General features: G+C 51.6%; 1 protein-coding gene across 1 annotated transcript; it reads left to right on the top strand.

Moving 5' to 3' along the window:
- Nucleotides 1-3,889: 3,889 nt before the first annotated feature.
- LOC144114458 (uncharacterized) lies at nt 3,890-11,122 on the top strand. Its single transcript, XM_077648205.1, has 2 exons — nt 3,890-4,129; nt 10,535-11,122. The coding sequence occupies exons 1-2, from the start codon at nt 4,115-4,117 to the stop codon at nt 11,075-11,077; spliced, it is 558 nt and encodes a 185-aa protein (XP_077504331.1). The 5' UTR covers nt 3,890-4,114; the 3' UTR covers nt 11,078-11,122.
- Nucleotides 11,123-13,358: the final 2,236 nt, after the last annotated feature.

Below are 13,358 nucleotides of genomic sequence, written 5' to 3'. Positions count from 1 at the left end.
GCCATGCAGGCAGCATGCATTCTCCGTCACGGTCGCGGGCAGGGCTTTTACCGCCGCCGGAAGCGACACAGAGCGAAGAAAGCTCTCACCCTAAAGTACAGAGTTTTACCAGCCGTACACCGCACAGAACTGTACATTTAGCCACACCAAGTTCTTGGCAAGGCGAGCAACCAGCAGAGCGCGGGGCTTAGTGGCGCCACTTCCCGTTACCTTCGCGTGCAACACCGCATGATCCTGCTCTCAAACCGTTGCACGGGCCACTGCGCAACGCGGTGCGCGTGTCACGGGGTGTGGCGATGTCGCATGGGAACGATGCATGAGTAGCAACATGAGGCGACTCGAATTAGGATGGAACGGCGCGCATATAGTATTAGGTGTGTTGCTCGCGCAGCATGAGCCAGGTGTATATACTTCATGGTACACCTGGGTGGCGCACAACGTTAGTAGGAATGTCGGAAGAGGCGCGGAGCGGGATTCTTCACTCTTGAAACGGGATCTCCTCCGCCGTCGAACCGAGAGATCCCGATTCCGCGACGGTAGCGCGCGGGCTCCGCGCTGGCGGCGTTCGTCTGAAGGCCCGACTGACACTTTATTGTGTACAGCTTTCATAGCAGTGGGAGGAGGAAGCGTGCAGAGTCGAACTGGATGAGGGACGTGCAACCCGGTAATATTAAAATGTAGCTGAAAGCATGCGAATATAAAATGCAGACACCTGCTGGCATTTTTACACATGTGAATCTGACATCGATCCGTTGGCCGAGGGCCGATGTTCTGTGGCAGCGATGTGACAGTGATGTGGCAGCGACGTGCCACTTTATGGAAACAAAGCGACAGTGTTATTTGTGTTTTAGTGCGGTATTCTTTGCCCAATCCACAAGCGAAAGTGGTAACAACCCTCGGTGGCCTGAAACGCGAGTGAAAGCAGTTACACCTCCATTAAACCCGCGCGCCAAGTTGTGTTTCTGCTCGACGCTGTGGGTTGAGTGGAATTAGCACAGTCCGCTCTGTTAACAAATATCCTCCGCAGTGCCTGTGCTTGGATCACAGGGCGCACTATAGAATCCCCGGCACATTACTCTCTCAGGTACGACGCCACATAGCGTGTGCTTGAGTGAGTAGTATATGCCGACGACCTGGATATACAAACACGCACACCCATAAATACCACAACAGATGCGACTCTTGCAGTATACGCATGCACACCTCAGGTACAGCCCATGTGCCGCTACTACATTTTGGCCGGAACCCACCACAGCTGCATGCATAGCTTACTATGGAGCTCGTGTCTACGAGCTCCATGGTCAGGGGCGGATTTATGGGTCACCCTGAGAGGGGGCGGTTGGGAGCAGGAGGCACCCCCCTCTCATAAATCCGCTCCTGTCCACAGTGAAAGTTTCATGCACAGAAATGCCTTCATTGAGCCATTATAGCCGTGCAGGTGCCGACACGTCATTTATGAAGGAATTCTTACGGGTTCTGTTAGCTCCTGTTTGACCTAAACGACAAATAAATCCAGCACGCGGCCGCTGTCAATTTTACTGCACTCCGACTCAACGAATACTACACAATGACCGCTGTTGCACTCACCAGCACGCATGGGCCGTTCATCACAACGTATCGTTTCGGTCGGTGATTATTAAAAGTAAGGCGTGGACCGCTACAGGAAGTGGAACTGCGCATAGTATGGTTATTTTATTTTATTTGTAACATTCTTTCATACACGGACGGTCTGGGATGACAGAGCGAAAGGCAGGTGCTCTCTGCCTGACGAGGGCCTGACGAGAAATGTACAAAGGATTACAACATTATACAAGTGATAACGCAGTAACAAAAAAAACATCCAATGCAAAGTTTAGTCGGTCTTCAAAACGTGCATGCTTAATGCTTTGAACTGGACGGTATGTACGTTCTGAAGGCATTTTTGAACCTTTTGAATGCTCTGCATTGCTGCAATATGCCAAGAAAAGGTGGGTGTGTATTTAGATAATTAGGTTTGGTTTGGTTTGGTTTAGGGGGGTTTAACGTCCCAAAGCGACTCAGGCTATGAGGGACGCCGTAGTGAAGGGCTCCGGAAATTTCGACCACCTGGGGTTCTTTAAGGTGCAGTGACATCGCACAGTACACGGGCCTCTAGAATTTCGCCTTCATCGAAATTCGACCACCGCGGCCAGGATCGAACCCACGTCTTTCGGGCCGGCAGCCGAGTGCCATAACCACTCAGCCACCGCGGCGGCTTAGAAAATTATTGATTAAATAGGACAGTGTTTGTGTACCATAGTTCGTTCTTATGGCGGGTAGCCTAAAGAAGTTCTTTCGAAAGTTTCGAAAGAAACTGCAATGGTGACTGGCACTCGTGCTCATCCGTTGCATTCACTACACCCGTGCAAAACGTCAAGCTACTCGAAATGCTCCTGGGTCACTGCATGCTGGCCGTTTTGCGCGGTGTGGGAATGGTTGTATGCTCGTCTGTGATACCTGCGTTCCTTTGGACGTGTGCCATTTCATCTATTTTTCATTTCACTTTCCACTTCGTTCATAGATTTGCACATTATTTTCTATTACCCATTCGTTTTTTTACGCTCCGACCGAGACTGTGCTTTTAACATAAAAGGCTCCGTTCGACCGGCCCACAAGTTACTACCATCACTCATTCCGATTAATTTGTAGCAACGATTTACCGCAGCTTTGAAGCTTTCTCATCGTCATCACCTCACTGCCCGGTCCGCGCACCTCACCCTCTGACACGCAAGAGACGAGAGCAGCGCGCTGCATGCAGGTGCCTGCTTTGTCTCTTCTCCATTTCTCCTATTTATGCGCCCCGTTTCTGCCTTGATGTATCGGCAACTAGAATAAATCCCACTTTTCTCACAATTATGCTCTTCGAGTGTGTTGATGAGCCCTTTACTCGCTGGTATAAACGCCATGAAAGAAGAAAATAAAACCCCAACCAGCAGAGCGCTGGCTTGGATACGGAAATTGGACGGTTCGTCTCTCCTCTCTGTTTGTTTTAGTAATGACAAGATAACAGTAGACAGTTTTGAGGAATGGAAAGGTGCAGTACCTGTCGCACTTATCTGTGGACACCTCAATTGCGCCATGAGGGAAGGGATGAAGGAGGGCCTTAGAGAACAAGTGCCGCCGTAGCGGATGGCAGTATATCAAATTCGAACTTGTGGTGTTTATTAATGTGCACTGACACTGCTAAGGACGCGGGCACTGTTGGCGTTTCGCCGCCATCGAAATTCGGGATTTAATGACCGGTGAAGTACTATAAAGTCAGTAGGACTCAAAATGAGTTGACTTAAACCCGTTACCGGTTCATGCTAACCTTTCATTGTTCCAAGTCATCGTTCCACGTAGTACAGGTCTGAGCAACTTAATGATCAAAGACGAGAGAGAAAGAGCGAGAGCGGTATGATAGTCTACCGATGTGCCAACTTGAGAGGAGGCCCCATGCAGCGTCGAAACCCTCAAACTACCTTTGTTTTTTTCTCCTTGTATATAGCACCGCGGGAGTCCAGGCCCTATACAAGTGCACGTTTGCGGCAAAACCAAATCGGGGCGCCAGGCGACCGCATGGGACTGTGGTTTTTTTCCGGGAAAGGAGTCGATGTTGCGCCACCAGCGCATCTGTAGCGAATCCTTCCGCGGAAGCGGCGAACTGCGCGCGTCGTCAGTCGTTGCGACTCAACTGCGTGTTTGGTTTTTGACGCACGCGTCATGACGCAGCGAAAACGAGAGGAAGAGGCGTCTTGCTCAAGCGCGCGCTGTCGAGTGGCGGACACGGGGAAAGGCGCTGACGGGCCGCCCTCACGGGAAGTTTTTCTCGCCCTGCCTAAGTAGCGCTCGCGGCGGCGGCGGCGGCTTCGCGGGCGAGCGTGCGGCGGGATGCGGCGGAGGCGGAGAATAAGCCGTTTGCACCATTCGACCTTGACGGAGGCGGCGGCGTAGCATTGGGCGGCTCTGGAGGTCTCCCCCGGCGCTTCCGAACCGGTTCGAACATGGACGCCTATAATAAAGATACGGCGCGTGTCCGGCACATCGTCTCGCCCGCGGGGATAGCACGGAGAAACGCACTTTGAGGATTGGACTGGCAGCAGCAGCACACGTCAGGATGAACGGCTGTACGGTAAGTGCGCCCGACGTCTTTCCCTGCGCTCTCTGCCGAGCAGAGCACAAGTCCCCGTCGTAGTTTCGTTCTCACATCCGCACTTTCCATGTTATGGAATCTGTAATGTGGACGAGCTTATGAGGCATATTAGCTGTCCTAGACGTTTCTACAGTGCCGGAAAAGCTGCCTACAGAAACATGAGTAGTTAAAAAGAAAACGAAACCAACTCAAAATTCAACCTAAAGGCGCGTTCTGCGCGACTGAGGGTGACCTTTCGGATAAAAAGAGCCGTTAAGCGTACTGCTACTGGTTATTTTATCCTTTACAGTGATGCCCACAGGCTACCATTTTACAGTACATAAAGTAGGTCACGCAACATTCTATTTGTCAGCTGTCCGAGCATTCTTTTTCTTTACCGAGGTGAAGCAAATGTTTTTGCTTAATTTAGCGGCCTAAAGAAGTCATTAGGCACGTGTGGATGAAGCTGACGTCAGCTGCCTTGCTTCGCTTTCTGTTCCTGAAACGGGCAAAGAGTTTCTACCTCTGATAGTGACAATACAAGGGGGGAGTAGACGTCTGAAGTCGTGCCTACCAACAAGCGTGAAACAGGTGGCTTTGACCAGCATACTATCACAGACGTACGGAAAGGTCCCGCTGCAAGTAAGCAGGTTGTGCCGACAGTTTGCCTTCTGCTCAGAAGAAACAAGTTCGTTAGCCAGTTCAACAATCGGCACTCCCTTTTCGGCAATGCCGAAACTCACGAGTTCCGAATGTTGTCTGCTGGGCTGAATAATATGCCGTGTATATATACGTGCTCAAACGCAATACACATGTCGTCCGGACGATGCTTTTACACTGAAGGCGACCCTGTGTAATCATGATAGCGTGTTGTCTTACTCAATCTATTTCTTTCAACATTGCATGCTTCACGAACCGGGCTGCTTGAAGTGTGTTTGACGGCCCCTGAAACCACGGAAGCACACCCGTCGTCTAAAACCTTCATGCCAAAGGGTTTGATTTCCAGCTTTTCAACGCCATTTGATGCCCTGAGTATTGCATTATGCGGTTTTAAAAGCAGACCGTGTGGCGCGAATATTTTTGACCAAGCCTGCACGTATACATCACCTGTTGCAAAAGTTCCCGGGCCGATCGATCAGCAAGATAGCAGGCACCGTTTGCACGAACGACTCCGTTGATTCGTTCGCCCAAGTTGGAGAGCGACATCGCAGTTATCCCCCCCTTCTCTTGAATCGCAGAACAAGCCTGCGACCATCGCGATCACGGACGCTTTGGCGAGGGAACTTTCGCGACATTCGACGGAAGCGCTACGCAGGGACGCGCCGTCTCTGCGCTAGAAGCGCGGTCCACGCATAGCTCCGCTGCTGTCTTGTCTGGCGTCAGCGATGGCGGGTTGCTCAGACTGCCAGTTGGAGGCACACCCATTTGTACTGGGGGAGGGGGAGCGCGGTGAGTAGCCGAGAAGGGGCCCGTAGTGAAACTCCCGGCAGGATAGCTTCGCTAGCGTTTGTTGATCCGGATGACTCTCCTGCGGCCATAGATAGCCGCGGGGAATGCTGTTGGGGGCAGCCGTGTCTTCGGCTGCCAAGGTCAGCCGTTGCTGGTCTGCGCATCCCCAGCTTCCTTGTACATACCTTGCACGTCTTCGCAGTTAACAACCATCTTCAAGGGCAGCAACGGTGACAGCGATTAGTTCATGTGCTGCGTCGCCTGGGGCTGAATCTTTACTTAGATTTAGGCGGTCTGCCAAAGCGGGGTAATTACAAGATGAATGGGACGGCAAGCAAATACACTTATAATGTGCATATTTGTGAACGCGCGTCGCCTATAGGTAAACGACAGACACACAATTAAGTAAGCTTTGCTTGCGAAGGGGTAACACTAAAATTATCTGCTTTGATTGGGGGGACGTCACCTAGCGATGAGGTTTTGCGTGCCGCAATTTGTCAAGTAAACACATAGCATTAATAGTGCCCTTTGCGCGCAAGAGAAAACTTGGCAGTGTCTAATAATTCAGCTTACTGCAGGTAAGAAAAAAATTTATCTGAGAAAGTTTTGCGGCACCAAAAAGGAATGCAGTGGCTTTGCTTTCGTAAATACGCACATATTATGAAGGTACCTTTTATTTTATTTTTCTCCTCCCTCTAAAGAAAGTGCGGGAAGTCTCGGCGGAGAGGGAACCGGCGTGCGGCTTCGGGACCTTCGGTGTCCAACGCGTGGCACAGGAAAGCTCCGCCAGACACGCTCGCGAAGCGTATTTTATTAATGTCCAGGCATTCCAGAACCATATTTTACTGCATGGAAAATAAACTTCCCAAATAAGCGTTTTCCTTTTTATAGTGGATGAGGGAAAGAGCATGCGTCACAGCGCGTTGCGTTTGACACTGCAACTTCCTAATTAACATTTTTTTCTGTATTTGCACATTTAAACGTCAAAAAACTGTTAAAGCTAACCTTTAATTACATAGTAAAATTATGCGTTGATTAGTTTTAGATAATTACACAAACGTCAATAAATTATATCCTGCCTGTGCTAGGCGACTGCCAACAACTGTCTATGGAGGCGACACCTTCTTGAGCTTCGATCCCGCAACATGCATCCATTATTTTTTCCCGCAATTTTTCCAAGCCCTTGCCTCCAGTTACGCGACAAACGTGCCATGAGCCAAAGCTTTAGGAAACAACTCGCACACGGCTGACTACAGGAAAACCATTGCCTTAAGAAATAACGATTACAGTGGAGGGGTGGCGTAAATAAATACGTAGTTGCAAGTAACGTAAAACATCGAATTGTTCCATTTACTCGACAAAACCAAGGACCCTCCTCAACCTCCTTCTCCCAGAAACCAAAAATCCCTTCTTGAAATTAATTCCTTCTACCAAGAGGCTGCAGGAGCATATGAGCGGTACCATCCTCATCATTCTCGTGGATTGGAAAAATACTCGAATTTTATGTGTGCACCATAATTTATTTATTTATTTATTTATTGAGTAGACGCATGGAAGACGCATGGAATGGGCAGTCTGGGCGAGCCTTGGCAGGTGCTCCCAGCGGTGGGCCTTGTGCGGCCCAGGTTGCTATTCCCGAGAGAACAATCATTGAGAGAACAACCTTCCACGGCGGGGTTTCCTAACTATCCGGTAGGCAGGTTGGTTGCGATGACGCCGCAAGGTCACGTGACCGGTCCACCTGCCTCCTATAGGCTACTTCTCTGGAGATCACCTGCCAGAGCCGCGCCCGTGCCGGTGCCGCGTAGGTGACGGGGCGAAAACAATGAAGCTGGCGTTGGCGGCAAAATCTAAAATCACGCCTATGACCAGGATGCGTTCAGCGCGGAGAGAGAGAGAGAAAAAAACTTTATTGGCGTCAAAAATTGGTCGATTCTGCGGGACCCGGGTGTCTTCATGTTGAAGTTCCGAGTCTTCCAGGGGTGGTGCCCTTATTCCAGGGCCCCACTGAGTCTTGCTACCTCATACGCATGCTGGACCTGTCCTTTTTGGACGGCCAGCACGCTGCTGGTGAGCAGGCTCTCCCACTGTTCCGCATTGGGCTCTTTTAGTTTATGGAATGAATAATTGATTTTACACTCCCATGTAATATGGTATAAAGTGGGGGTGGCTCCACACCACTTGCATGTGTCCGCGTACTGGTTCGGAAACATTTTGTGAAGTATGTGTAAGTTATGAAAGCTTCCTGTTTGCAGTCTACGCCAACCGACTGCCTCATATTGCGTTAATTATAGCTTGTGTGGTGGAGGATACGTACGTGACGTAAAACAGCTGAAAACAGCGCGGAAAACAGCTGGAAGGCGCACTGGTTCATGTCGGCGTTTCGCGTCCGGCGTCACGTGTGTGGCGCCGCTGCGTTCCGACTCGTTTGCTTTGCTCGTGAAAGCGGGGTTTTTTTCTCCGTTCCGACAGAGCCGTCGCCAGCGCCGGATCCGTTGTTCTCACTCCGTCGCATTCGCGGCGCCAGTGAACGTATAGCTGCTAAGTTCACCAATTCCGTGTTTGAGAGGGCGCTGCTGTCGTGGCGCGCGAGTGCATCGTCACGTGGTATTTCTTTTTTCGTATTTCGCGCGCCATCTTTTCAACCCTGAAAAAAAAAACATCTACAGCGCACATCAAAATAAAAATTAACGAATCAGGCATGCTTTGGGAAATAACAGTTTGGCACTAGAAGTTTCGCGGGAAACGCAGTAGCTATTTAAAAATCGAATTTCCTCGCTTGATTTAATTATTCATTTGAACAAAGTACGAACAATACTCTGACTTACCTCATACAGTGGTTAACGGCATACTTTAAATTGCTTCCACCTACTGTGCATCGGTATATATTCTTAACCTTTGGCTAAGGTTAGCTCAGGCGCCTACATACATTGAGTGGACTGGCATTCAGGTTTCATCTCCTGGGAGGATGGCCTCGATGTACCCGATGAGTACCATTCTAAGGATGGCTTTGGCTTCTGCTGCGGGCGCGGTCCATTTCTCGCACACGTCTTGGGTTTGAGGGAGCTTTGCAGTTTTTATAGCTGTATTTGTAGTGCGCGTTGTACTATGGGGCACTGCAATATACAGTGTGTTCGTTGATGAAGTATACCGCAGCAGTGGTTGTATATTGGGTGTCTTGGTGAGCCAGCTGCAGTGTTTTAAGTGTTCTGTGAGCAGTGTTCATGTTTGTAATCGTCGTCATGTTTGGCCTCCAGAATTTAGTGTTAGCTTCCTACGTTTGTTTGTTTGTTTGTTCGTTCCCCTGGGGAATGGTACCTACCCACGAGGGGGATTGGCCACAGAGGGAAGTATCGAATTCAAAAATTTAGCGCGTGATTTTCTAAAATGAATAAAAAGAGAAGCAGGAAGCCCCCGTGAAGAAAGAACGAACAATCTGAATTTACAATGGGGAAGAGCGAGGTCAGTGCATCTAGCAGTGAAACCTTCCAGAGGCAGAAATTAATTTGTAAACAGCGCAGCAGCAAACTCCCGTTTCTGTAGCTCAGCTGTGCAGTTACAAACGAGAGTATAACTGGAAGCGGCAGACTTAATCTCCGGAAAGGAATTTCCTCGAAAAGTTCTCGGATGGAGGCGAATCGGCGACTGGACAGGAAAAAATGACCCAAAGTTTCGGGTTCCTTGAAGAATGGACTAATGGCCGGGGGAGAGCACCCAGATCTATGCAGATAGAAATTTAAGGGAGGAATCTTGCATTTACGGCTGGTCAGGGACACCTCGCATTGACGTGAAAGGCACTTCATGACCTTGAGTTCACTCATGCTTTAAATGCCGGAAGTAATTAAGCGAGAAAAAGGAAGGTTTTGAGTGCATGCTTGAGCAAAAGAAACTGCTTGAAGCGCGCGAAGGGCAGAAAGGACGCGAGAAAGCCGGCTGTCTTTCTTCTGTCTTTTTTCACGTCCTCTTCCTTCCGTTGTCGTCTTCATCTGTCTCGTAATATTATCGCGGAGCACCAACTGATCGTCCCGACCGACCCTTTCTTTACATTCTCTTCTCCTTTTTTCCTTCGGGCTGATTCTAATCCGTCAGTGGCCGCTTTCTCGGTGACATGGTGTTAACAGTGCACAGGTTCAAGAACCCTTTATATTATGTCTCCATCGCGTATGAATCATGTTACGATTCACGAGCGATGGCGTTGATGTTTTGATGACCGGCGTGCCTATAGAGCGAACACTCCGTTCCATGCCACTGACTGCGCAATTGTCTTTTGCCTCTTATATTGTTACTCCGAGGTACCGAGCCACCGTGTCTTTCATCTTCTTCTTCCTCTGGAAGGTCCCTGCTCTTCATATTTTGCGCACGCACGGAAAGGAAACAACTTTATTGAACCACCGGTCAATGAACGCCAGGGAAGAAGTCCACATCCCCCGTTGCCCCTATAGCCGTCGGCCGCAATCCCTTGGGACACAGCAGCAGCAAGGGCTTGACCGATGATGTCCTGCTGGACGCTAGCCTCTGGGCTGCAGAGCAAAGCCTCGCAGGATTTTACAGTGCGCGACCTATCGTACTTAGTCGGACATGTCCACAGCATGTGAACCAAAGTTGCTGCCTCGTCGCAAAATTTTCACTTTGACTGAAGACTTCAGGATGCCACTTGCTGTAGAGTACTGGTTCGGAAAAAACTCCCGTCTGCAATTTTCATCACGTAACCTCTTCTTTCTTATTGAGCGTTCTGTCCGCTGGCGGATGAATTTGTCGATCTTGTCTGTAGTATAATGTGATTTCCTGTACGCCCGTATGGAAGGCATATTTTATCGAGGCCACACCGGACATCAGAAAATCCCAAGTGTCATTTGTGTTCCGAGTACAGTTAGAGGGGCAACTCGCAGATTCGCGGGCTGTTGACGAGGCTCGCCATAAGCGTGTGCTCATCATATTTTTGCGGTTGTTTCGCAGACTCTTCTCGCTGTCGCCCTGCTGGCCGCGTGCTGGGCGCAGGCAGCAGACCCCAAGGCCACGGCGGCCACCGGCGCCTCGACGGCTGAACCTGGCGAAGGAGAAGGCGTCGAAGGGCGCATCCTGGGCATCGGCAAGCTGCGCGGCACGTTGCGGCAGCTGCACAACAAACGGCCAAGCCTGATCGGCACGCTGCTTCGCGGCCACAAGTACCGGGACGGGGGTCAGTCGCCGCTGGGCGGCGCCCACTACGGCCATGTGCAGGGCGGCCAGCAGCACGGCTACCAGCAGGCAGCGCAGGGCTTCAACCAGGGCAGCCAGGCCTTCGAGGGACAGGACAAGTACAAGAACGTGCAGGGCTTCCGCGAGACCAAGGGCTACCGCACCGAGATGGGCTTTGAGGAGACCAGCTTCAACCGGTACGGCTCGGGCACCGGCGCCTTTCAGGGAGGCTTTAACCAGCACGCGGCCGGCAAGTTCCAGCAGCAGGGACAGCAACAGTCGGGCTTCGTGGCCGCTCCAGCTCCGTACGGAAGGCGCTGATCTCCCAGAGCCCGTGTCGTCAATAAAAATATTTATTGCCACCACGATGAGTTGCCCTCCGACAGGGTCCCCCGCGAGAACCGGGATACGTGCGAGGCTTCGTCCATTCTCCCATGGCGAAACCTGATGTAGACGTTTCTCGTACGGGGCGTTCCGCTCTTGCTCACGTGGCCGGCTTAGCGCTGCAATCTGTCTATGGATTGTCCGTGGCAGATCTAGGAATGGAAAACGAGTTCTGCCGGCTTTTTCATAACTGAGAAGCAACGTCTTTTTTTCGGCCTAAAGCTAAAGGCGACGAAAACCGATTAGCCATATGAAAAAAATGGTAAGTTTTTTTTTGTAATCTCGCCTTTGGAGCACCGAGTACAGAAAACCAAAGTATGCAGCAGTGTTAGCTACCCAACGGAACTGAAACAACTGCGGATTCGGTCGCGAGCGCGGTAGTTCTCGCTTAGAAGGTGGCTGCAACTACCAGGCGAATTAAAGCTGCTCCGAATTTGAGCACTATATAGCTGGTCGCATCACTCATGATGCTTCTGATGCATGAGGCATATTTGAGGCTTTTCTCGCTGACCGAACACGTAAAGCCGAACGGGTAACTCCTAAGTGGCACCATCGTCGTTCGCCAGTTTCTGCGTCCAGCTGTTTTAGTTTCGCGGGAGCGCACTTCCTGAACCTATGGCGCCGTTGCCTAATCGACTCGTCGTCGCGAGCTCGCACGCCAGGATCCTCTCACTGTGGACGCTTTCGCTCCGCTTCACGGGTGCGCAACTCCGGATTTTCAGATAGTCGTCGCATGGGTTCGCGGCGACGTTGGAGAAGTCCCCCTTCCCGGGCGACCCACCTCCTCTGCCACGGTAACGAGCAACTCAGTGCAGACACGTGCCACGTTAGCAATTACCCTGTGACGTCAGAGTGAACTGGAAGCCAAACGTCGTTAGACCGCACCTCCCCTATACAGCTATAGCGCTGTGAATGCCGCATCATACAATTTCTTGGTGGAGTTGGATGTGGTTCGGGGTCGCGCTTCACGCACCCTCGGTCAAGTCGGCGCCCTTTCCGACCAGGACAGGGGTGCCATCGAGTGAAGGAGTTGGGTGATGGGCGAAAGACGACGACTGGGTTTATTTACATTTTGTACAACGTCAAGAGCGAACTGGAGAGTCGCCCTCGACCACACTCGTTGCCACGTTTTATAGGGCTCTCATTCCCTAAAGTCCCTAGACGTAGGACGGCCTCACTGAGCAGGGACCATGGCCTGTAACGTTCACTTTTGCGCACTTATGGACGCGCACCCGTCACGTGTTGAGCCTGAGGGACAGGAGGATGCTGTCGAAGTAGCCGAGGCTATAGGTCATCTCGTATTGTTTCATAGCCAGCTGGTGGTATACAGCTGTTGCCGACACTTGTGCTTCATAACACCCAAAGCGCGAGGCAGGCACGCCGAAGGGGAACCACCGGAAACCGGACCTTTGTCTCCAGACAAGGTCGCGCTAATTGGGAATAACGGCCGCCTGCTCATCGCGGCTGCGCTCGGCACGTGGAGAGACATCGGAAATGGGGCCCTTTTGAGCTCATTCTTCTGCACTGTCGCTCTTTTGGGTCGAAGACGGCCGCACTCCGACACGGCAAAGCACAGCAGGGCCCCAACGGCCCCCGACGCTGCTTCAGCCCGGCGAACGAGCAAACGCTGGTCCACCGGGGGTGGTGCGCGATGAACGCCCTCCCAGCCCGCTTCGGTTGACACTGGTATGCGAGGGGCACTTTTGCACTAAAAGAGCAGCGTGCGCAGCGGAAGGCGCAATGCGGCCGCCGAAGCATGTGTTTGAACACGGATGCCTAGAATGGGCGCGCGCGTGGGCTGCTGCCGCGCGCCATGGCTTGAATTTCCCAGCTGTGCAAGAACCCGGATATTAACGTCACGTGACGTGTTCTCATACCCTGCGACGCCGCGGATTGGTTGCGGATTCTGCGACATGATGTCGCGTCGCAAGTAATCGGTCAGCTAGCGACTGCCTAAAAGGGTCGCTGGCGACTTGTTCCGGGCTCCCAATCCGCGACGAATCGGAGTCGCCGCCCTACCGGGGCCCGCCCCCCCCCCCCCTTCTAAAGCCGCCAAGCCGCCGCATGAGGTTGTTCTTACCGAGCGACCTCGCGCGAAACACACACACACACACACACACACACACACACACACACACACACACACACACACACACACACACACACACACACACACACACACACACACACACACACACACACACACACACACACACAC

Source organism: Amblyomma americanum, chromosome 1 (genome assembly GCF_052857255.1).
Source record: "Amblyomma americanum isolate KBUSLIRL-KWMA chromosome 1, ASM5285725v1, whole genome shotgun sequence".
Lineage (NCBI taxonomy): Eukaryota > Metazoa > Arthropoda > Arachnida > Ixodida > Ixodidae > Amblyomma > Amblyomma americanum.
This window is presented reverse-complemented; position numbering and strand designations above follow the sequence as displayed.